General features: G+C 50.9%; 2 protein-coding genes across 3 annotated transcripts in view; both read left to right on the top strand.

The window, feature by feature from the left end:
• bbs9 (Bardet-Biedl syndrome 9) overlaps positions 1-8,457 on the top strand; it is an 83,783-nt gene extending 75,326 nt beyond the window's left edge. For both annotated transcript variants that reach the window (XM_028981597.1, XM_028981596.1), the window contains one exon: positions 6,675-8,457. In XM_028981597.1, coding sequence (XP_028837430.1) covers positions 6,675-6,949 — 275 coding nt within the window. In that variant the 3' untranslated portion in view covers positions 6,950-8,457. The remainder of the gene's footprint in view (positions 1-6,674) is intronic.
• A 2,547-nt stretch (positions 8,458-11,004) lies between these two features.
• On the top strand, positions 11,005-25,551 carry bmper (BMP binding endothelial regulator). The gene is made up of 15 exons (XM_028982002.1): positions 11,005-11,534; positions 12,625-12,710; positions 15,277-15,376; positions 16,399-16,481; positions 17,994-18,084; positions 18,168-18,250; positions 19,241-19,340; positions 19,656-19,765; positions 19,887-20,027; positions 20,138-20,242; positions 20,829-20,874; positions 20,964-21,290; positions 22,165-22,501; positions 23,258-23,388; positions 23,551-25,551. The coding sequence occupies exons 1-15, from the start codon at positions 11,447-11,449 to the stop codon at positions 23,730-23,732; spliced, it is 2,010 nt and encodes a 669-aa protein (XP_028837835.1). The 5' UTR covers positions 11,005-11,446; the 3' UTR covers positions 23,733-25,551.
• The last annotated feature ends 210 nt before the right edge of the window (positions 25,552-25,761 follow it).

Below are 25,761 nucleotides of genomic sequence, written 5' to 3'. Positions count from 1 at the left end.
ATCAGTAGTTACAGGGACAGTCCCCCCCTGGAGCCACTTAGTGTTAAGTGTCTTGCTCAGGGACACAATGGTAGTAAGTGGGATTCGAACCTGGGTCTTCTGGTTCATAGGCGAGTGTGTTAACCACTAGGCTACTACCACCCAAAAGCATCACGGGTTCAAATAAATGTATACATGCTGAAGTAACCTGACTTCTAATCACATGGTCTGGTTTAAAATTAGTATCTGGCTCAAGATTTAGTATGATTTCCATCATTGTCACAAGCTTTCCGGAGTGATGTTCTTCACTACACACGTATCCAGCCGCCTCACAAGGCCTGCTGCTGTGGCGCAGTGCAGGGAAGAGAGGAATCGGTAAAGCCGATCGAAATAACGCGCCTCCAACGTCCTTACGCACCAGCCGTCAGGGAGAACGTAGCCGCCTCCTCCCGCTTCTTCTCAACGTGCGCCATTAGGATTTGAGGCGTGTGGGCTTCTCTTTTGGGGCGGCGGGGAGGGAGTTTCTCCGGGGAGCGCTGGAATAAGGTAGCTTTTGTTTCAGGGAAGTGACTGCGATTGAAATACTTTCTCTCCTCTTGCCGCACTCCCTGCACAGTGTGGTTTTGGGGTGTATCTTTGGCAGAGTCTAACCGCCGGACAGCCATAGCAATCAGGACCGGGCCAGAAGGTTTTCCTTTCCTGCCCCCCCCCCCCCACCCCGTTCTTTATGTCTCGCCCTGCGTCTTTCTGAACTTCTGAGGTGTTTGGTCAGTGATGATATCGTGGGTTCCTTATGAACTGCTGATGATGGATCCCAGTTTTTAGTCTGTCTCTTTAAGACCGCAGGGCTGAGTAAGAATGCGAGTGGACGAGAAAGGCACCCAATGAATGCGGGGGACGTCTCTAGCATAGCGCCTAGCATAGGAGAGAGCATTGACCTTTAGGGTGGTAGTAACACACTCGCCTATGAACCAGAAGACCCAGGTTCAAATCCCACTTACTACCATTGTGTCCCTGAGCAAGACACTTAACCCTAAATTGCTCCAGAGGGGGACTGTCCCTGTAACTACTGATTGTAAGTCGCTCTGGATAAGGGCGACTGGTAAATGCTTTAAATGTAAATGTAAAGGAAACAGCGATCTCGGCCTTGTTGAAACGTCCAGGTGCCACGGACAAGGATCCTTCACCGCTCAGAAGAGAGCAGGTGATGGGCCGAACTGCGCTCCTCCTGTATCGCTCGGCTGGAGGTTGTCCCGTGCTTTTTAAGGGGCCTGTCCTGGGATAGAACTTATGGAAGGAGGTTACCAGTTCCCGTCCCTCCCCGGCCATGTGTGTGTGTCCTTGTAAACGCTTGTTAGCCGTAAGTGGCCCAAACGATGGAAAGTATGATGTTGTAAAGGTGGCGCAGCGGTTATTACCGTTGTCTTGCTCTCTGGGAGTTCCCTTGGTTTTTCCCTCTCACGGTCCAGTTACTTACAGGTGGGAGGAGTTATTCGTGGACCGTTGTCCCTGCCTGCAGCTCCCGCGTAGCCCTGACGTGGGGCTATGATGTCCTCCACACAGAATAAAGTTTGTCTATTTATTTCAGAATGAGGTCTTAAGGGGTCCCTGAAATGCTATTGCGAGTATATATAAGCACACATTCACGGTACCGGCTGCTGTTCTTCCCGGATTAATGTTGAAATATGAAGAGACTCTTTGGGTCAAAATTTGGGACTCAAAATTGTTAAACGATTTGTCACAGTGGATCACCTGCTTGAAGCTCCGACACCAAATTTTACCCACAAAATTCCACGTGCATATTTTTGTGTTTGTGTCAGCGGCTGGATTCCTGTGAACCTGGTCAGTAGGTGGTTGGGGGCCAACAGACCTCTCCGAATGGCCCGCTCGACCGCAACAAAAAGGGGCCTGCGGCTCGCGGGCCCTCGGCCCCGAAGGCCAAACGTCTGAGTGTACGTGTCGGGTTTTATGTGCTTCTGTTTGCCTATGAAGTGTGTGCACAGCATGCTTGCAAATATATGCTGTTCGTGTGTGTGTGGGCATGTGTGTGTCCCTGGTTTATGGAGTGTATGTTTGCTCTTGTGTTTAATCTTTGTCTATGTGTGTGTGTGTGTGTGTGTGTGTGTGTGTGTGTGCCAGGCCCTACCACCCTAATTGCCCCTCTCAGATGTGGTCGAGTTGTATGTGGGCAGGCCGAGCAGCCGGAGTGTGAGAGGGAGGCGACGTCTCAAAGAGAGAGTACCGGGCGGGCGGGGGTGCCAGTCCCCTGGACGAGAGACAGTTTGTACCAGGGCGTAGACGAGCAGAGAAAAAATATCTCCGCCGACCCATACCACACCCTCTGGGGCCAAGAGCGCCACACCGGCCAGGATTTTCTACATTTACAGCATTTACCAGACACCCTTATCCAGAGCGACTTACAGTCAGTATTTTACAGGGACAGTCCCCCCCTGGAGCAACTTAAGGTTAAGTGTCTTGCTCAGGGACACAATGGTAGTAAGTGGGATTTGAACCCGGGTCTTCTGGTTCACAGGCGAGTGTCTTACCCACTAGGCTACTACCACTCTCTCTCTCTCTCCCTCTCCGCACCTTCCCGGCTGTGCTCTGCTTTTTTGTGTTCAATGTGTTGGACATAATGTGGAGACCGTGTGTGTGTGTGTGTGTGTGTGTGTGTGTGTGTGTGTTTAAAACAGCTCGTGGAGCTGTGGTGCAGGGATGGTATGCGCTTCTGTTTGATGGCCGCCTCATAGCAATTACCCGCCGGCCGAGCTGTCACTGGGCTATGCGCAGGGACGGAGACGGACTCCTCGTCCTGCCATCACATTCCAGGCACGGGAGCAGCACTGAAATAAACCCAACGAGCCACTGGCATCCGCGCAAACAAACACACAAATCACGGCCATCCTCACAATGGCGGACGCGGCGGTTCCGCCTGCGTCCTTCCAGAAGTCTCCGGGGAAGGACTGCGCTGGTGTCAATATGCTGCCGGTGTTCTTCCCGCGGTCAAACTCTCTGGCTGAGCAGCAGAACGCAAAATGTCATCGTTCTGTCACGAGACCAGCATGCTTCACTCTCGAGACCAGCATGCTTGTCTGTGTCCCTGGGTCCCGTGTCCCAGAGTGACTTTTTTTTTTTTTTTTTTTACAGCGGTCTCTCTGGCAAGGACATTAGTCGTGTCTCGGTATGTTCCCCGACCCAAAATTTATTTCAGCCAATTTCCTTCCCCGCTCCCCTCACCTGCTGCCGTCTGTAAGAATAAAGTTCTTACTTCCGAACTTTTTTTTTTTTTTTTTTTTTGCTGGATGACCTTTTTGAGGGAACTTTGGAAAGACCTGCAGGGTTCATTATTCCTGAATGGTCTGTTTCTGCTCTCTCCCCGTGAAAACCATGTTCCAGGTTTCCACAGCCTCCCTCCATCTTCCTCCTCTCCGTCCCCACCGCTTCCACGGAGGAGCCGGCCGGAGGTGAGTGGGCCCTGCTGAAAGCGGGCGTGGCTCGGGGACGCGGTGAGCGGAGGAGTGGTAGTAGCCTAGCGGGTAACACACTCGCCTACGAACCAGAACACCCGGGTTCAAATCCCACTTACTACCATCGTGTCCCTGAGCAAGACACTTAACCCTGAGTGTCTCCAGGGGGGACTGTCCCCGTAACTACTGATTGTAAGTCGCTCTGGATAAGGGCGTCTGGTAAATGGCGTAAATGGAAATGCATTTGCCTCCGGTGGGCATCCGCTCGGGCGCTTCCCCGCGTGTCCGTCGGGGTCGGCGGTGGAGGGCAGGGCTGCTCGGGGCGTGGGACGCGGTCGGGACCACAAACCCCAACCTCTTCCTCCTCGCTCGCCCCCTCGCTCGCCCTCGGACTGTAATTTGCTTGATTTAATGGTGGTTTACTGGAAGGTTTACCGGCTTAGACTCCGGCGTCTTGCTGGGATTAGGCCCGGTGTTTGCACAGCCGTGTTTGCGCGACCCCCCCCCCTCGCCCTGACCAGCACCAACTGATGGCGGCGGGGGTTTCGGCGCGGCGTTCCTCGGCGAAGCGCTTGTTGCGTGACGATGAAGGACGCGGGTCCCCGCGATCTTGTCTTTCGCGGCTGTGCCCAACGTCCCGGTGGCCCGTTTGTTTTCAGCGAGGACGGATCACAGGGCCCGCGCGCTCGGGTCGAGCGGCTGTATTTATACAACAGTGGGAACGCCGCCGAGGCCTCCCGCATGCGGCTCGGACCGGCGGGAATGCCGGCGGTCTGTGCGCTTTGTGTATGTTTTGGCTATCGGGAGCTTGTCTAAGAGAGCGAGCCGAGCGGAAAATCTCCGCTTTGAAAAGCCGATACGGACATTGTCCCGAGTGAATGTTATCGGCCTTGTTTACGGTCGCGCCCCCTTCTCCTGTTGTGGCCGCGTTCGGCGACATCCTTTACCTTTCCTGCGCACCGTAAATCAGCGGCGTGACACACACTCGCACACGGACTGAACAGGAACTCCGGGCCACTGCACAGTTACCGGGGACGCGTGGCGGCAATGTGTTTCCCGTCGCGGTTCCTGTTGGTTGGCCCCAACGCAGTGTCGTGTTGCCGGGCCTCTTCTTTTGGGGAACGGTATCGGGAGAGTTCACGAGGAAGCGTGGACGTGCATCACCTCTGAACACTCTGGTCTCCCGGTTACTTTTACTAAATGTGAAATGTGTGAAACGCGTATTTCCTGGTGTAAACAGCCATTTTTCACGTGGCACCGATGCGCGTTACTTTTGAAGTGACAGGATTTGACACGTGATCAGAAGGTTGCCGGTTCCCGATCCGCCAAGGTCCACCGAGGTCCCACACACTGCTCCCCGGGCGCCTGTCATGGCTGCCCACCGCTCACCAAGGGTGACGGGTTAAATACGGAGGACACATTTCACTGTGTGCACCGTGTGCTGTGCTGCTGTGTATCGCATGTGACAATCACTTCACTTTCTTCTTACTTTCTTCCAAACCGTACATAATGCCACTGAGTTCAGTATACTGTGTGTGTGTGTGTGTGTGTGTGTGCGCGCTATTTATTAGTCTCCTTGTGGGGAGTGTTTTTACTTTTTATTCAAAGTAATGGAACAGAAATGTTTATTTTTTATTTACAGAGTTGTGGAATATGTGTGGGCACAGACCGGTAAATTATTATACCGTACACCATTAGTCAAGCGTTTTTGCACACCAACTCGGGCTAAAATCTTTTACGGGCTATTTCTGCACCGAACAACAAAGCTCTGAATTAAATAACGGATGTGAGGTTATCTTACAAACAAACTTCTGTAACATATTTTAGGATCATAAAAGCAAACTGTGGTGACATCATTTCACACTTGACATTCTCTCTACCGCCTTAATTAAGTTAGACGACGAGGACGCTTCTCCATCAGGCCTGAAAGAGATGCTCCTGAAGTTGCTCCTCATCAGACCAGTTCCATTTCCTGCATATAATTATCTGTTTGACAAATTCATCTGTCATAGTCTCCACGGTCTCCACCGAGAAGGTCCTTTGACTGGCGTACGGTGTACAGATAGGGTAGACGTACGCATGCCTGACGCTGTTTGGGTGTGTGAGACAGACAGCGGGTTTTTAAGTCAGCGTGCAGCTCATGCATGTCCGCTCAGCGCTGCTCTTAAACGAGTGATTGTAAAAGATCTGAGGGCTCGTGGTGGTTGTGTGATTGGCCCGGCTCTCTCCTCGGCCCGGCTGCAGAAATGGAAACATGCAGCCATAAGCTCTGCCACTCAGCACAATAAGCCACTTCTTTTTCTTTTTTCAAGATGGAACTTTACTGGTACTTTTCCCTCGCTTGACACAAGCATTTCGCTGTCTGGACACGTGTGGGTTTTTGTGCTGTTTTTGTTGGTTAGCTGGAATGGATCTCCAGAGGTCACCATCAGATAAATGAGAGACATCCAGGCCGCGGTCCACTCCCAGAGCATCTCAGCCTTGGGTTTCTCAGTCACTTGTGCTGTTCCTGCCGACCGATTTGCATTTGATAAAGCTGTGACAATGCTGAGATGTGACGGCCTATTGTCACCTTATCAATGAGCCAATCAGCCATGCAGGAAGGAGACGTGGGGGAGGAGAGGGGCTGCTTGCAGACCCCCTTTGTGATGTGGCAGGTGTCGTTGTCATTCCCTGGCAGACGCTGGGAAGCCGTCTGAGCGTCTCAGACGGGATCAGAGCCTCACAACGCTGAGTATGTGCACTGACATGCAGCCCACGCTCAGGCGGATTCAGGGATTAGCAAATATGGTCACCAGGCTGGAGAAGGAACTCCCATGTGGCGGAGGAGACGACTCCAGATACCCAGGAGCAGTATGTAGAACCACATCATGTCTCAGCCTTTCCAGGACCTTGCAGAGCATACAGAGAAAGGATGGTTCTTGCCCCTGAGTGGCCATGATTCAAACTGGCCCTAAATGTGTATTAAGTATAGTCAGTAATGACTGGAATGCACAAATTAGAGTTCGGACCCACTAGCTCCTCAATGTTATCTTTGACCTCTGAGTTTGTCTAGCACACAGCCTGATAATGTGAAGGGGGGGGGGCACTGCCTGTTTGATTTGTTCAAACAATCTGCTACCTGTATGACCTCTAGGCCATTAGGGTCAAAGGATATATGTGCACTCTTCAATCAGAAGGGTTTTTTTTTGTGTGTTCATATGTGCTTCTGTTGTCTATTCTTTATAGAGTCTTCTAAAGAGGCATCAAAAGAAGGAAAGAAAGAATCGACAAAAGAGATTAAGAAGGAAGCTGTCAAGGAATCAAAGAAAGAGTCAAAAGACGCAACAAAGGATTCTTCAGCAGACTCCAAGGAGTCCTCGAAAGAGTCAAAGAAGGAGTCAAAGAAAGAGTCTGCAAAGGAACCTGGAAAAGATTCACTGAAGGACCCGGGGAAAGTGAAGAGGAAGACCTCCGTGAAGGTCAAGGAGAAAAAGAAAGAGCCAGAGGCTGGAGAGGGCTGATGGAATCATGGAATCAACACTGTGCACTCAGACCCACACGGACACAATAACAACTAAAGCCACACATCTTCATCTCATGCCTCCTCTGGTGACCTCGCCGAAACAGTCCTGTAGTGCGCGCGGATCATTTTTCTAACGGCAAAAACCTTTATTTACTGTTTCGGGTTTGCTTTAGTGCTAGAAAAGATAGTGTTACTCATAAGTAATGCTCCATATGTAAGATTTATGTCACAAAAAGTCCCTGCAAGGATCAAAAACGATATGTAAACAAAGCTGCGTATGTATATGAGTGCGTGTTTGTGCATGTTTTGTATATGTTGGAGTTGAGATTTTAGGGCTTTGACACGAGAATCTCCAGCGGGACCGAGCCTGAGGCAACGATGTCAAAGCTTAAAGCTCAAAGGTGGAAAAAAAAAAAAAATAAAAACCCAAAAAGGCACAAGATCCTAAACAGCGCAGCATCAAAGAGCTTCCCCTCATTCCAGGAAGACGGAGCTGTGGAACCTCTGCTCGGGGAAGAGTTTATTTTCGATTCGGCCGCGGCTTCTCCGTCCGTCGTGCGTCTGCAGTAACCAAGACACCCACACACAGGCGCTGACGCCAGCTCCGCCCTCTCGCCCCCTCGCGTGGCACCGTCCCCCACGACTAAGAATAAACCCCTTTCACATCCGCCTCAAGGACGGGCCGGTCCATCCCGCGTGGAAAACAGGCTCCCGTGACGTGCGCACTCAGAACTCTGCATAAACCCGCGCACACGGGGATGTGATGCACTGCCATATGCACGCACACACGTGCACTAACTGTGTAAATCTGGGTTTTTCTACCTTTAATTAGGAGGTCCCCCTGCGAGCTGAGCTGCCGTTTGGCCATAGCTGACCTTGCAGTCGGGGAAGTGGTGCGGCCACCAACGACAATCCTGCAGATGCTTCTGCTTCCACCTTCGACGTGTGTGGCTCTTTTCGCGTGGAATTTAAGACTGCGCGTTTAGCCGAGGCATTGCTGGCTATGGGTTTAGTAATATTCTATCTGTAGGTACGCTATATTGGACACTTGCACTGCATTTGTTACCGAGGCTAAATAAATCTCGACTTATTCTGGGCGGTAGAGATGAGAATTAGTCCCCTCTTTAGCCATATTTTTGTATTTACTCATCTGCACCCATCATTGCAGAGCAAAGTGTTGAGGCGCAGGATCTCAAGTCTCAGGACCGTTTTTATTACACAAATCCTCATTTATCCCGGGGTGCCCGGGGTCTCTCCTGATACCAGCAGCTGAGCAGATACCATAAACTGCATTTTATATCTCCCTTTAATTCTCTGGCCATTAGACTCAGGACGTGATGGATGTGCATCAAGGCCAATGCGATTTTGTAATATTGTACAAATAGATTCTGCATAAGGAGATCTGCAGAATCACAGAACATGGGGGGAGGTAAGTACATGAAAAAATTGTATGTGAACAACAGAACGAAAAGTGAGAATCATAAATAAAACGACTGACAGAAACAAGTATTGATGATGGTTATTATTTCACCATTTTAAATTGGGATGTACTGAACGTCAAATGGGCGATATGCATTTTAGCCTCATTTGTGATTGGGTTTTAATTCAGGTTCACTTTACGGTACCAGAACTAATGGACCCATCGCGTAAATATCACATCCACATGAATATTAGGATAGTCTGGATTTGACTAAACAAAAACTCCTTTCGCATTGCAGCACTGAGGAACACATCAAGTTTTCCCCTGAAATACCGATCAGGATTGTTGTGCTGTCATGTCCAAATCCACAAAACTTGGAGTTAAAGAGCGGGTGATGGCAGAGGAATCCAGATAACGGTGGAAGTGAGGGAATATTTCGCAGTACGTTGGGAGTGTTCACAAGTCACGTTCACTATCTGGCAGGAAGCAAGTTTAAATAAAGGTGCTGCATGATTGGTTGTCTACAGCAGATGATGTTTGTCATTTACAAGCAACTGAGGAGGATGGACATTGTCTGCATTGACAGAAGGATTTAAATCATACATCTGAGGAATAAAGTAATAATGTTTAAACTTTATGAAGTTAACCCGAAATAAATCCCATAAATAAATCACAGATGCCCAAAAATGGGCATCTTCTCCAAGATGCAATAAAACTAAAAAGCAGTCGTGTTCACGTAGTAATTTCTTGATGAACACGCTCACCTGAGGATGGGGGCAAAAAGCTCAAATTGAAATGTGACCTCGATCCGAAATGTGGGTGTTGCAGTGGGAGTTCCCCACTCAGCCCAGGACAGGCACCGGTGCCCAGAGCTCTGGTCTGTGACCTCTCACCTCAGCAGAGTCTAAATGTCAAGCTCAGTTTAAGGTCAGGCGAGTGGGGACGGCTGTGGACCGGGCCGCTGCTTGACCCGGGATGACACGTCTGAGGTCAATCTCCAGCCGAGACATGACAGCTGGATCTGTCCAGACCTCCTCCAGGAGACCTAGAGTCTGTCTCCAGTCCTAGCAGCTGACATCCACACACACACATACACACACACACACATAGATATCGTTGTCCCTCATGTACCATCGTACGACTGGAGTTGTGGTTATATTGTGGTTGTGTGATGGCTGATCAGCAGGAATTATATATAAATGATATAAACTCCATTTAACACGTGTAATTGTCCATCTGGGGGACATCCTGGCCTAGCGGTTAAGGAAGCGGCCCCGTAATCAGAAGGTTACCGGTTCGATGCCCAATCCGCCACCGTCCCCACACACTGCTCCCCGGGCGCCTGTCATGGCTGCCCACTGCTCAGGGTGATGGGGAAAATGCAGAGGACAAATTTCACTGTGTGCACCGTGTGCTGTGCTGCTGTGTATCACTTCACTTTCACTTCAAAACGTCCTAACTTTCACTTTCACCTGGCTGCGTGAGTGACGATGATGATGATGAGTGTTGTTGTTTTTTTTTAATCACTTGGTCACTCCTCTTATCATGTGTGCTCTCTGCTGCCATCTAGTGACTAATATTACCGCGTTAATGGCAGGGGGCTCAGCCACACTTCCAGCGTGACAGTGCGAGTGGCAGCAGAAGGCCGGGACACGGCGTTTTCTGCGCGGCAGAGTGTAATAAAACGGGGCTGGGTCCTAATTGCTGCTTTTGAGCGCTGCTCTTGCCTTTCCTCTCTGAACTCAACCGTAGGCTGCAATTTGAAGCAGCCCGGTGCCGAATGTAAAACATAAATCTGTCTGAAGCACAAAGGTGGACAGAAATGTCACAAAATACGCACTTCACAGACAAAGTGCTGCCTTCACAGAGACTAATATGAGACGTTTGGTTGGACCTGCTGCTGGACGCCATGTCAACCTACCGGGCTCTGGTTGTGCCGTGGTTGATGGTTACTACCGGCTAAGTAGCGCTGGTGAGACGATGCTAGATAAATCCTTTTTTTATGAGACCATAATCCACATTGTTGGTTGCATTTTGGGCCACCGGTGTAACTTAAAAGTGAAGTGACGGGTGACACAACACAAAATGTGTCCTCTGCTTTTAACCATCACCCTTGGTGAGCAGTGGGCAGCCATGACAGGCGCCCGGGGAGCAGTGTGTGGGGACGGTGGCACCTTGTTGGCTCGGGATTCGAACCGGCAACCTTCTGGTTATGGGTCCGATTACACTTCCTTACCCGCTAGACCGGCAGTGCCACGTATAAAAGTGTACAATAATAATAGTAATGTACATCATACCCGTTTGTTCCTGGGTCAGTGGTGGCCTAGCGGTTAAGGAAGCGGCCCCGTAATCAGAAGGTTGACGGTTCGAATCCCGATCCACCAAGGTGCCACTGAGCAAAGCACCGTCCCCACACACTGCTCCCCGGGCGCCTGTCACGGCCGCCCACTGCTCACTCAGGGTGATGGTTAAATGCAGAGGACACATTTCACTGTGTGCACCGTGTGCTGTGCTGCTGCTCACGTTTTGATCACCTCAGTTGGGGGGGGTCAAAGGGCGGAACCCCCCCCCCAGCCCCACCCACCCACGAGGACCACGCCGGCTTATTTAAATGCGCGGGGGGAGGAGGTTCCTGCGCCGCGGGAACGTTTAACTGCGGCGGCCGCCGGAGGTGCAGCGGACTCGGCGACAGCTTTTCCAGCGGAGCGCGGCCGCCGTTTAACTCGGTTTCTTTTCTTCTTTTTTTTAACCGTCAATGCGCTTTTAGTAAAACAAAATAATAAAACAAATAACTATATGTATGTGCGATAATAATTCTAATATATTACACACTTTTGTTTCGCATGGAGACTTTTGGGACGCAGGACCTGTCGCGTTTGTCATTCTGGTTCTCCTGCCTTGTCACTCGCGGCGATGTGGTTTTTTTCCCCGCTGCGTGGAGATGAAATAATTACACGACTTTTATAAAGGAACTCGTTTCTTTTTCTTTTTCTTTTTCTTCTTTTTGGTGCTCTGCATTAATCGGACGTGACTGTTCGGACCGGGGGGATTTATTTCAGCTCCGGAACGCCGACTATGACGCTCCCCGCACTTTCCTCCCGCGGTCCTTTCCTGGTTCTCCTCCTGCTGCAACTCCCACGGGCCGCGTCGCCGCTGATCACAGGTGAGTCCGGCCGGGTCCCACCGCGGTCCGCGTCCACCGGACCCCGTCCCGTCCCGTCCCGTCCCGTCCCGGCAGGTGGAGGCGGCTTCATCGTCGCTCAAATTCTAATTCAAATTCAACTTTTATGTCGTCACCTACACAGTCGTACGCGGTGCTTTTAGCGACCGTACAGACCACAGCATTGCAAATATTGCAAACGTAACCAAATATTACACTTTTATGTCTTTAACATAAAAGGTAAAATATGTGTAGCAGGTAGGGGGAGGTGTGCAAATGAGTGAAGTAAGTTGCATGTAATAATAATAGTCATAATAATTATAATAATAACAACAATAACGTAGAATCGTGACGTCGATCGGATTTTTTTTTACAAAAAAAATGATGGTTGATTAGTGTGGACGTGTAACGACGTCACGTTGTTTGAAAGGTCTATGATTTTATGAACACGCGTTTAAAGCGGAATTTACAGCATTTACCAGACGCCTTTATCCAGAGTGCCTTACAATCAGTAGTTACAGGGACAGTCCCCCCCTGGACACTCAGGGTTAAGTGTCTTGCTCGGGGACACGATGGTAGTAAGTGGGGTTTGAACCTGGGTCTTTTGGTTCATTTACATTTACCGCATTTAACAGACGCCCCTTATCCAGAGCGACTTACAATTAGTAGTAACAGGGACAGTCCCCCCTGGACAAACTCAGGGTTAAGTGTCTTGCTCGGGGACACGATGGTAGTAAGTGGGGTTTGAACCTGTGTCTTTTGGTTCATTTACATTTACCGCATTTAACAGACGCCCCTTATCCAGAGCGACTTACAATCAGTAGTTACAGGGACAGTCCCCTGGACACTCAGGGTTAAGTGTCTTGCTCGGGGACACGATGGTAGTAAGTGGGATTCGAACCCGGGTCTTTTGGTTCAGAGGCGAGTGTGTTACCCACTAGGCCACATCCACCCGAAAACGAACGGCCTGCATTTAAAATCTATACTTAGGAAAACATGCGTTTACACGTGCGTATTTCTGCACCGTTAGTTATTATAAATACGAATGTGTTAGAGGCTGGACGGCACTGATCGGTCCCGTGTGTCCCCGCAGGTACCGAGGCCAGCTGCGACAACGAGGGCGAGGTGCTGCACATCCCCAACATCACCGACAACCCCTGCATCACCTGCGTCTGCAGGGTGAGCGGCATGAACCCGCAGACCCGTCCAACGTTGTTGTTTTTATTATTATTAAAAACCGCGTGGTGGAGTTCGGTGGGACAACCTGTTCTGTCCCCAGCCGGGGATGCAGCTTATTGCCGTATTCCCATCAGAACCGTCCTCCAGGGAAGAACATCTCCACTCTTGTCATTCGATCATCTGCGCGATACGGTCCCCCCCCACCCCGCGTCCCTCTCAGGCTCTCGTCCCGCCGGCGCGGATGAATGCTATCAGTCATCGCGGGGTTGTGGCCCGCCTTTAATCTCCCCCCGCTCGGCATGTCACACGGGGCCACTGGGGAGGCCGCGGTTGAAAGGCCGCCCTGTCGCCACCCTGTCGTGGCGGGAGACGGAGGGACGCCCGCGGCCGCCGCTAAGTACCTGCTGATGCCCGTCCGCCCGCGGAGACAGGGACGAGAACACAGAGGGCCCTGTCTGGTTGCTCCTCACAGATCTCCTTAAAGACGCCTCCTGAAGCGTCCGCGGCGGACCGGAGACGAGCGCCGGGACAACGGCCGACTGGGCCACCGAGCCGGGGGGCCGGGATCAAGGCCTCGTTCAGTTCTTCTAACGAAAGGCGTGTGAGAACCGAGGAGCCGGCGCGCTTGTTTTGGCATGCCCTCACACGCCGGTTTCAGGAGTGAGAAATCGAGAGAGAGAGAGAGAGAGACGTTCCCCGCACGCCCCACCGGTTTACCAGGAAAAACATCAGTTAATGGGATCGTTGGCGTCCGGCCTTTCTCTCGCTTTCGGGCGGACGAATACATTTTAGTTTCACCGGGAGTTGAACTTTCACCGTTTTTTTTTTTTTTTTTTTTTTTGTGGACGGTTCACTTAAGTGACCTCTGACCTCACTTAAGTCACCACTTACCACTACTGCCTGTTAGGAGGAGGGGCTCCGGGATGAGGTGTGGCGTGAAGTCCGAGATGGCGTTCATTTTGGCTCCTCTGCCGGTGGAATGATCCGGCGGCACCAATAAGCACGGCGTTCCTCGCCACCACATACATCGTCTTGGGATAAACCTCCGTTTTACAAGAGCAGGGGGAAGAGGCGGGGCCTCCGGATGGAGCATGTGCGAGTAGCCTGAGCCCGGGGCATCAGATGGTGTCAGTTGAAGTAAAGTGAAGTGATTGTCACATGTGATACACAGCAGCACAGCACACGGTGCACACAGTGAAATGTGTCCTCTGCATTTAACCCATCACCCTTGGTGAGCAGTGTGCAGCCATGACAGGCGGTGTGTGGGGACGGTGCTTTGCTCAGTGGCACCTCGGCGGAGCGGGATTCGAACCGGCGACCTTCTGATTACGGGGCCGCTTCCTTAACCGCTAGGCCACCGCTGGGACACGCAGCGGGGGACGTGTCTGGAAAGAGACGTCGTGCTCGTAATTAGTGCGGCTTCGTGGTACTCGCTGAGACATAGTGGGCGCTTCGTGTGAGATCCCGCATCGTTTGAGAACTTCGTATGGATGTCTCGTCGTTCCCCCCCCCCCGCCTTCCTTTAACGCCCGTTGATTTCCGTGTCCTGTCGCTCGTTGACGGTCTCCAGAGCAGACCAAGCGCCTTAATGAATCTTTGTATTGACTTACAGCCTGACTTTATGAAAGGAAATCAATGGGAGGTGGCTTATTACTCACTTTACGGTAAGCTTATATCCCACCGTCTCTCTCTTTGTCCACGTGTCATTCCGTCTGAGGTGGGTTGGGACCAGGACTTCTTCCTTGACCTTGGTCGGATGTGCATTGCTCCCCTTCCCTTTCAGCTTCCTTCCCTGCAGTCTCTCTCTTTCCTGTTTTATCCCTATAAAACCCGGCCTGGTTTGACGGCTGCCGAGCATCCTCGACGCTGCTGGAGTGGTCTGGCTGTCCCGGTGCGGGACATATCAGTTGGCATGTCAGGTGTGTGTGTGTGTTTAACGCGCTGAGAACTGTGCTGTGAGGGCCTGGACGAGTTCTTCCCAAAAATGGCCGGAATGGATGCAGTGAGTCTGTGCTGCGAAGAATCCATTCTGGAAGAATCCATTCTGGAAGAATCCATTCCATTCTTACTGTTCTGGTGCATTTCAAAACCAACTTTTGAAAACAGCTGCCCTGTGTGAGCGTTTATTTTAGTCTTTTACATCCATCAAAATGTCTGTACTACGAAGTAAAAGAGTGGTGGTGGCCTAGCGGTTAAGGAAGCGGCCTCGTAATCAGGAGGTTGCTGGTTCGAATCCCAAGCTGCCAAGGTGCCACTGAGGTGCCACTGGGCAAAGCACCGTCACAACACACTGCTCCCCGGGCGCCTGTCATGGCTGCCCACTGCTCACTCAGGGTGATGGGTTAAATGCAGAGGACACATTTCACTGTGTGCACCGTGTGCTGTGCTGCTGTGTATCACATGTGACAATCACTTCACTTTATCAAGGTGCCTCTGAGGTCCCCCGGGCGCCTGTCATGGCCGCCCACTGCTCACCAAGGGTGACGGTTAAAAGCAGAGGACATGTTTCACTGTGTGCACCGTGTGCTGTGCTGCTGTGTGAATTTTTTTTTTTGTTCCACTTCAGGACAAGAAAGCGGAGTGTAAGCAGGAGAAGTGTCCTCCCGTCGCCGACGACTGTGCCCTCGTGGTCAAGCAGACCGGGGCGTGCTGCGAGCGATGCAAAGGTAAACAGCTGGGGTCCCTGCGCCGGACGCGGCGGGGACTTCACCACTACTGCCACCCTGTGGGCAGAAAGGCCACGCCGCCTTCGCTTAGTGCCTTAGAAAAACAGGGCTTTCAATAAAATTAGTTTAGTTCAAATGTAGTTTTTTTGAGGGGCGGCGGTGGCCTAGCGGTTAAAGAAGCGTCCCCGTAATCAGAAGGTTGCCGGTTCGAATCCCGATCCGCCAAGGTGCCACTGAGCAAAGCACCGTCCCCACACACTGCTCCCCGGGCGCCCGTCATGGCCGCCCACCGCTCACCAAGGGTGATGGTTAAATGCAGAGGACACATTTCACCGTGTGCACCGTGTGCTGTGCTGCTGCGACAGTCACTTCACGTTAAAATGCAGCGATATGGTGCATTATTCCCGGGGTCGTGCACCGCGAATGCTGAAATGTTAGTGGATTAACGCGGCTCGCCGAACAAAAAGCCGGCGCAGCTGGCGGGATCGTGGACTGCGAGTCTTGGGCTCAGCGGTGGGGTTTACGGGGCGCCGAAATAGAACTCGGGCCCGCATGCTGCAGAGGGCTGGACCGGAGCCGGGGTCCCTCTGGACACGGGCCACAGCGTCCCGGCGGGGGCGAGGCCCTTTGTTTGCGGTTGGCGTTTTTACGAGGCCGGACTTTATTAAAAATGCCTGGACTCTAACGCGCTTTTGTTGGGCCTGAATGGAAATCCCCGTGCCGTCGCATGGAGCATTGTTGTAGCGCGGGCTCCAGCCGCTCCTCGCCGCTCCTCCTTTCTCTTCCTCCGCGCCGCCGTTAAATGCTCCTTCCTCTGGGAAGTGTGCGACCGGCACCGCCGAGAGCCGCCGCGTCGCTACTGGGACCCCCATTTTGAATTGAGCCGCCATGTTTGCCGGGAACGCGCCTCGCGTGAATTGTCTTACAGATTTGAGACGTGACGTACGTGACGTCAGGAAGTTTTTTTGTGTTGTCTGTTCTGAGCTTTTTTTTTTTTTTTTATTTCCCTTTTTATATGGAAGGCTGTCAGCTGGACGGAAAGTCCTACAACAGTTCCTACAGTTGGAGCACCTCCATTAAGCCCTGCACCACCCGCCGCTGTCAGGTGAGCCTCTCCATACACACACACACTGACACACACACTCACACACACTTACTCACACTGACACACACACTCACACACACACACACACACACACACACACACTCACACACACACACACACACACACACACACTCACACACACTCACACACACTTACTCACACTGACACACACACTCACACACACACTCACTCACATACACACACACTCACACACACACACACACACACACACACTCACTCACACACACTCACTCACATACACACACACTCACACACTCACACACTCTTACTCACACTGACACACACACACTCACATACACACACACTCACACACACACTCACTCACACACACACACACTCACTCACATACACACACACTCACACACACTTACTCACACTGACACACACACTCACACACACACACACACTCACACACACTTACTCACACTGACACACACACACTCACATACACACACACTCACACACACACACACACACACACACACACACTCACTCACATACACACACACTCACACACTCACACACACTCACTCACTCACACACACACACTCACACACACATACACACACACACTCACACACTCACACACACACCGGTCAGGCAGCTGCAGCCAGACAGAGGACAGAACAAGAGGTTCATGGCCCATTGTCATTTTGGCGAGAAGCCAGGTGGACTTGGCTGTGTCATCTCCACATCTGGATTCAGGCCTTCCAGACTTCACCCCCCCACCACGCCGCACAGCACGGCCCCCGACTCGCCCCCAAACGCGAATAGACACACCGCACAGCGCCCCCTCTGTACACATGATGCACAGAGAAGGGCGGCTGCGTAAGACAAAGCGAGGACGTCCCGCAGGCTGGTGACGGGGGTGGTAGTAGCCTAGCGGGTAACACACTCGCCTGTGAACCAGAAGACCCAGGTTCAAACCCCACTTACTACCATCATGTCCCTGAGCAAGACACTTAACCCTGAGTGTCTCCAGGGGGGGACTGTCCCTGTAACTACTGATTGTAAGTCGCTCTGGATAAGGGCGTCTGGTAAATGCTCTAAATGTAAATGAACCAGAACACCACAAATTCCCACGTTCAAACCCCAATTAGTACCTTTGTGTCCCAGAGCAGGTCACTTAACCCCGAGTGTCTCCAGGGGGGGACTGTCCCTGTAAGTCGCTCTGGAAAAATTTCTGCTGATGTTGTGTGCTGGCAGGCCTGGTGCCTTTGATGATGCACATTTGACAGCTGCAGAGTCTGATTGGTCCATCAGTTTCAGTCTCCATTAACACCTCGCATCGGCGGGGTCAGAGGTCGCGGGTCGGGGCCAAGGAGTGCGCGAGAGGAAAGCAGCCGATGAACAAACATAAGAGAGAGAAAGCACTCCAGACGGCATCCATGATCAATTCCAATATTACAGGCGTAGGACGTGTGTTTGGAGTCCAAGCTGGTTACCATGGTGATCGATGCTCTTTTTACGTCCATTCGCTCTTTTGAACAGGAAGGTGTCATCACAGAAGCTGAAGTACAATGTGTTGTTCACTGCAAGAACCCAAAGATTCACCCGAAGAAATGCTGCCCGTCCTGTCCAGGTGACCACATGTCCTGCGATTCCACACAGCCGCTTTCATGATGTCGGTATACGGATACTGACCCATCCTGCTCTCGTTGTCAGGGTGCATCTTCGAGGGACGCCTGTACAAGGAGCGCGAGGAGTTCCACCCGGACGGAAGGCCGTGCATTAAATGCACCTGCAGCGTGAGTACTCTTACTGCGGCGAAACGGCACGATTATCGCGCATTTACGCAGCCATCTGGTTATAAGAGCCACGACGGGGTGGTGAAATGATGAAATCTGTGCTTGTGTGAAACGTGAATGGAGCTGGTCTTTGGCAGCCTCCTCCCCCACAATGAATAAACTCGTTAGAAAATTCCTATAAACACATTAGCGGCAATGTTGACAGGTCCGTGAATGAAGAGTCGCTGGCCAGCGTTGAGAAACGGGGACCTTCCTGGGACGTACTTTTTCCACGATTCCTGGAACAACTTTTATTTTTTATTTCGTAATTTTTAAGAAGTCCCAGCTTTCTCGGCACGGTTTCCATACCGCCCGTCCATCTTCTCAGAAGCTTTTAGTTCAGGTCAACGTTGAAGCTTCACACCGCATTACCAGCATGTCGGGGCTCCGTTGTTCGCATTCACACACATTTCAAAAGAGTTGAATTTGTGGCCACTGCAGCTGGAAATGCTGGGACCTTGTCCATCGTTTTGACGAGCGGACGGTAAAACCGACACCAGCATTGGTCTCGGTCTGGGCTGCGGCCTGACGGATGGCCATCTCCTTGTTGCTATGGCATCCGTCATCATTAGTTACGTTAGTCTGCCTGCGCTGTAAATCTCAGAGGTGGGACAGGTGGGATTTTTCACGTTAACATCACGCATTGTGCTTGGTCACCAGTCAGACGTCTTGGACAAAATGATCTGCAAAGATCACGTTCACTATGTCTGACGATGACGTAATTCGCTATGAAAAAAAAAACACTCTTCCCGGTGTTGCCAGATTGGGCGGTTTTGAGTAGGATATTTCAGTAAGAAAATTGCTTGTGTTTTATTGCATGTGTAGCATCTGTTTAATTTAGAAAATTGATGCAAACATTTAATCTAGTCCATAATTTAGATAATAGGGCTTTATGATGTGTTACTTTGAGTCTTGTGCTATAACGTATGTCGTGTCTGTGTCACTCCTCAGGGAGGTCGCACGATGTGTCATCGGGAGATTTGCCCCGTTCTCTCCTGTCCTGCTCATCTGAGCCACACACCGCCAGGGCAGTGCTGTCCCAAATGTCTCGGTGAGTCTCATCATCTCCCTGTCCGGCTCAATGGTTCCCGCTGTCTCCGCCCTGTCTGAGCTACGGTCAGCCCTCGGAGCTCGTCCGATGATGCTGTCCAGCTCAGTGACTGGGCCAAATCTCCCCGGGCTGGCATTCCAGTCGGTTAAACGTGTGGACGGAGAGGTCCCCGACTCCGTTCTGAACCTCCTCCAACAACAACGCGGCCTTTGTTTGATAAGCCCCTGGAAAATGTTTGAAATTTCTGAAACGGTGTCTGTCATATTCTGTTGAACCACCGCGCATGTTCATTTCCCCGTCCGCCCCACGCTTCAGGTCAGCGGAAAGTTTTCGACCTGTCGCTGGGGAGCTGCCTGTTCCACAGCGAGGTGTATGAGAACGGGACGTCCTTCAAATATGACAACTGCACCACATGCACTTGCACGGTGAGACCGAGCAGTTGCATCCTGAGTCACGTTAAATTCATTTATATTCTCATTCGTTGTGGTTCTTTCCATGCGGTGTTATGTTATAACATATGTTATTAACAAGTTCCATGCATTCCAGGATTCCACCGTGGTTTGCAGGAAGAGGTGCTCCAGACCAGGGACCTGCCAAGCGAGTCGGGAGCAGTGCTGTGATGAGTGTCTGTCCCACGTGAAGGTGGAGGACGTGAAGTACTGCAGAGTGAAGAACAAAATCTACAGGGTGGGCCGTCCCTCTCACTGCCCGTCCGCTCCCACGTAGTCCCTGATAGGCCGCGACCCGGGTCCCAGCGGTCCGGTGCGAGTGACTCTTTGCTCTGTCGTTTGGTGCAGGATGGAGACAGGTGGTCATCGGTGAACTGTACGTTATGCACTTGCGCGAAGGGGACGGTGGAGTGTCAGCCCAAGCAGTGTGTGCCCATAACCAGCTGCCCGTCGGTGAGTGGCACCAGTCTGAAGTCCCACTATTTTGCACTCATGTTTTGACAAAATCTGGGATTTTAGGCCTTGGCACTAACTACATTGCTATGGATCATAACAGGCCCAGTTTGGGCCTGATTAACTCACTCTTGCCATATCGGCACGTGTGACATTTTCCCACCAGACATGGCCTTTCTCTGGGAATGATCTACTGTAATGCTGCGCGGTCACAGAACGGTCACCTGTCGAAAATGCTGTCAGCGCGTTAACCTGGCTGGCTGCGTATACAGCGGCCCGCTGTCACATCATTACCCACAGTTCCCCAGTGACCCTCAGAGACGTGCAGGCTCCGGCCCGGCTTTTGTCTTCGAATCTGAGCACCGTGACACACGGTGTCCTATATTTAGTCGCTGAAAACCAAACTCTATATGGGAGGGGTGGGGGGGTCATCAAAGGTTGGGAGCTCTGTGTGTGTGAGACGAACAGAAGAGTGGGTGTCCCCGGGCGCTTTTGTCTCCGGCCTTTTACGGGGTGTAGCGTTTCCCTGAAGCTGGCTGTCTGTGTGACCGTCTCTCTCTGGACGTCTCTCCGTCTCTCCCCTCAGAACAAGATACTGAACAGGACTGGCTGCTGCCCCGTTTGCACTGAAAGTGAGTAAGTCATCCATTACCTTCTCTTTCCGGGACATTGTTGTCGGTGGTTAAGACACCGATGGAGTCTAACGTCTCTCTTCCTCCAGAGCCGGGAGTGTGCACGGTGTTCGGAGACCCGCACTACAACACCTTTGACGGGCGCACCTTCAACTTCCAGGGCACGTGTGAGTACGTGTTGACCAAGGACTGCTCGTCGACGGCCAGCTTTGTGGTGGTCGTGAAGAACGACGCCCGCCGCACCCGCTCCTTCTCCTGGACCAAGTCTGTGGAGCTTCAGGTGTCGGGCCTGAGCATCAGCCTGCACCAGCACCTCACCGTCCGGCAGAACGGCAGCCGCATCGCGCTGCCCTTCCACAGCACCGGCGTCCACATCGACCTGGACGGCTACCTGCTGAAGCTCACCGCCATCGTGGGTCCGTAACCAGAGCTGCTTCTTCTGCGCTGTTGCATTTTTTTATCCCTCATTGACTTGAAATGACTTTACTTTACTTTACTTTACTCAGCAGACGCTTTTATCCAAAGCGACTTACAGGAGGACAACACCAGCAATTCTCGTTCGGTTTCTATAGATTTTCAGTTTATAAAACTAAGAGCCCCGATAAGGCCCAACTTGTCAGAAAAAGAACATGCTCGGGAGTTGTTAAGTGCTGAACAAGTGGGTTTTCTTAAAGGTGGTAGACGTCTCGGCTAGTCAAATGGAGAAGGACACATTGTCCCACCAGCCAGGGATAACCAAGGAGAACAGAGTTGATTGGGATCGGAGATTTTTAGTCTCGTTTCATTTGCGGATCTGAGAGGGCGTGCGGGAGTGTAGGTAGTAGTGTGTTGGTGTAAGAGGGAGAACTTCCATTTACAGCCCTGTAGGCAGCATCAAGGGTTTAAACTGGATGCGAGCAGCTACCGGGAGCCGGTGGAGAGAGGGGAGGAGAGGCGGGACGTGGGTGTATTTCGGCTGATTGAAGATGAGGTGGGCTCCCACGTTTTGGACCATCTGGAGGGGTTTTATGGCGACTGCAGAGGCTCCAGCCAGGAGAGAGTTACTATAGTCCAGTTTGGAGATGACCGTTGCCTGGACGAGGAGCTGCGTAGCCTGACTTATCTTTGACTTATCATTACTCCAAATGTACTTTTAACCCATTTCAGTGTTTAATGAAAGATAAAATGTCCGTCTGTGACGCGTCACTCAATAAATCGATAAACAGCGCGAGGAAATGTACTGAAATGTGTTACACAGTCTAGTTACACATTTACACAAATAGACTAATCAAGTCGTCTCGCAACCAACAGGGCTGGAGATCACGTGGGACGGGGACAGCTTCGTGGAGGTGGTGGCCGCGCCTCACCTAAGGGGCAGGCTGTGTGGCCTGTGCGGCAACTACAACGGCCACAGGCGCGACGACACCGTCGGCGGGGACGGCCTCTTCAAGTTCGACGTGGACGAGTTCGCCGAGTCGTGGAGGGTGGAGGGGAACGAGGTGTGCGTGCAGCCCCACCGGCGGCCCGCCTCCTTCCTGTGCCCGGCTTCTGTCAAGGTGAAGTTCCGTGCCCATCGGTCCTGTCAGAAGATCAAGTCGTGGGAGTTCCAGAAGTGCCACTCGGTGGTCGATTTCACCTCCTTCTACAGGTTTGTGCGCCGCAGCACCTTCAGTTCACTTCTGAACCATCGTATGAGGATGTTGCACGATGAAAAATAGAAAATAGCCTTGGGAAGTGAATAATATCAAATCAGCCACCACTCTCCCATCTCCTAAATAAATATGGACGGAAAAAACCCAAAAGGTCCTGGAAGTTATTACGGCGATGTGGAAACTGCGTGACTTTACGATGCTCCAGGGCCTTTCGCACCAGTCAGGAGATCCGTCATGTGCACCGTTCCCTCACGCCGCTGGATCAGGTTCAGACAGAATTAGACTTTTATGAACCTTCTGTTTTAGCAATGAAGGAAAAACAAGTCCCGCAGTCTGTCGCCATGTCCCCTGTTGTGTCGAGGGGGACGTGTGCCTGTAACTGTGCTCGCAGGACAGATGCGAGTGACAGCTCGGCACTCTCTGAAGGACCCTTAAAGATGACGGAAGGTTCGAGTGTCGGTGGCGACCAGCTGTCCAGTGCATGCTTCTGACTGAGATGGTAGATGCAGGGCCGTGTGGGAGGGATATTAAGTCCATGGGATGTTCCGTGCAGACGCTCTTTAACAGCATCAGAATAAACCACGTCAGCTCGGCCACTTCATATCTTATTGTCGTGATGCAAATTCCGCGTCTCACGAGCACGTCACAGATTGTGATGTGTCCACAGATTCTGGAGCGCGTTAAGACGATGTGGAACCAGGTTGGATTGAGAATGAATATGAGGCCAGTGCTTTCTCCCCGCTGATTCTCAGGTCCTGTGTTACGGACATGTGCGAGTGTCCGGTGCATAAGAACTGCTACTGCGAGTCCTTCATGGCCTACAGCCGCGCCTGCGAGAGGGAGGCAGTGGTCGTGCACTGGCGGCCGGAGCAGACATGCATTAGTGAGTAACGCCAGTTTCACAGTGGCTGAAAGTTGAGATTTTTGTGATCAGATGCACAGATTGTTCAGTTAAGTGCAAATCTATGTTAATTCGGGGGCAGTTTTGAAGAACTTGCCTGTAGAATCTAAATGCAATCTTGTTTTTCCCCTCTCTCCTGTTCAGCTACCCAGTGTAAGCATGGTGCTGTCTACGACACGTGTGGGCCGGGCTGCACGAAGACATGCGACAACTGGAATGAGATTGGACCATGCAACAGACCCTGTGTGGCTGGCTGCCACTGTCCAGCCAACCTGGTTCTGTCTCATGGCCGCTGTATTAAACCCACGTCCTGCCCTGGCCGATGACCCTCGTAGCAAGTGGAGTTAAGGACAAGAGCACTGGGGACGAACGGCTGAACCCTTAACTGCACAGACACTGACAGAAAGACTGCTGTGGTTTTCGGGGGGGGCAGATGACAGCCAGCCACCCTGATATTTCCTGCGACCTCACACACACCGATCTCCCGCTGCACAGGAATCAAGGAGCTGCCTCCCACACGCACCTCTCCTACAGCTGCAGTACCAGCAGCCACCATCAGGAGTGCTCTCGGGCTCACACGGAGGACGAAACGGGGTCTCCTCTTTGACTCCAAAGGATTTGGGGAGAGAATGACATGGGTGACTCTGACCTGGTGGTTGGAGTTCTTAAGACTCTGTCACCTCTGTCGGAGCCCAACTGAGCAAAGGAGGCTCTCAGAGAGGAGAATGTTCCCATAATGAACGTGGAGGGGTGAAGGTGGGACACATAGAGTGGATCACAAAAATCTACACATCCCAATTAATAATTCAGTTTTTATTTCATGTGATGATTTTTTTTTTTTAAGCATTGAAGCTTTCTGAAAAGTATTCATATTTCTAACATGGCACCTTAAAACAGTTGCCAGTATTGTAAGAAGGTTGATCTCAGTAAAATCTGAAATGTTCTTTCACAAGTGAAGGTTTTTGATATCCACTGTATGGGACACTGCACCATTGTGGCTTTATTGTATTCACCAGTGTAACCCAGAGCAGTAGGGTAAAACACACACACATGTTGGGCAGCATGCAGAGCTATTATTGTACAGTATAAATGTAGGGGTAGTTTATTTAATTCTGTTTATTCTGCGTCATTTAATATGTTTTATACAGTAAACTAACAAGATTTGAAAAGTAAATAAACCATTAATATTATTATTGATTATTCTTGTTTCTGTTGTACCTAATTTATACACATTGCTCAGCTGAAATGTTGTAGAAAGAGCCAAATAATTTCATTTTGTTAAAATGGTTTTAAAGGGAATATATATTTAAGTTGCATTTTTGTGTTACCGTGTCTGTCCAAATGTGACAAAGCTGTTCGAGTGTCACAGGGACGTGTACTGTATTTTGACAAGCTCGGTGTTTTTAGTTATTGTATGTTTGATTTCTAACTGAAGGTGTTCCTCTGGAAATTGTTATTTAAGAACGGCATCATACGACTTTACTGAAATGTCACTGATTTTCTCTGCTGCTTTACTGTCAGTGTTTCCTACAAATAACAAAAGAGAATTTTTCAGAGTGGAAATGATGCTTAAAAAAAATTATATGAACCCATAAAAATCCCCGTGGCTAGTAACCAGACCCACTGTTTTATAACTGAGACATCAACTAGACGATCACAGCAGTTTTCTTGGCGTAATTTTCTAAAAGTGATTGTTAACACAATGCAATGCTTACAATTAATAATGTAACTAGCGTTAGAAATAGCATTTGCTATCTTAATTATGGTAAAATGTACCCAGTTTGGCACTTTGCACTGAAAACCAATGTCACCTGTGACTACCACTTACGCCCCTTCAGGCCCTGGCCTGTCAGTGCACGGGCAGGACTGGGTCTGGAGGTTAAAAGGATTATTAGGGTGATGCAATGGGGGGGGCAGCCAATGATTTTCCACCCTCCCTCTGGCACTCATTTTTCTCTCCTCTCATTTATTTCTTCATTTTGCCTCATAGTCCTGTCTCGCTTCCTGTACAAACTGCTTTTAACTTGCATCACCCCCACAGCCACTTCGCACAATTATATTTCCCCTAGACACTAGACAGCGTGTATGTTCTTCTTCTTTTGTTTGATTTTTGGCAATAAATTGCATTTTGCTTTAAACCGTGAAGTTTTGCTGTTGTGTCCCATTTGATGCTGTGGTGGGGAACGAGCCCGTCGTAACACACTAAATCCAGTAGTCATCAGAGCCCTGCCAGGGCCACAGGCCCAGTGTGAAAGTTGGTTAAAAAATAATCCTAGAATGTTTCAGTCTTCACCGCATACATTGAAAGGTGGCGTGGAGTCCATGTCTCAAAGGCTCAGGGATATTTTCGAGACA

This window comes from Denticeps clupeoides, chromosome 5 (genome assembly GCF_900700375.1).
Source record: "Denticeps clupeoides chromosome 5, fDenClu1.1, whole genome shotgun sequence".
Taxonomy (NCBI): domain Eukaryota; kingdom Metazoa; phylum Chordata; class Actinopteri; order Clupeiformes; family Denticipitidae; genus Denticeps; species Denticeps clupeoides.
Note: the sequence above shows the minus strand (reverse complement) of the source record. Positions and strands in the feature narration are given on the sequence as shown.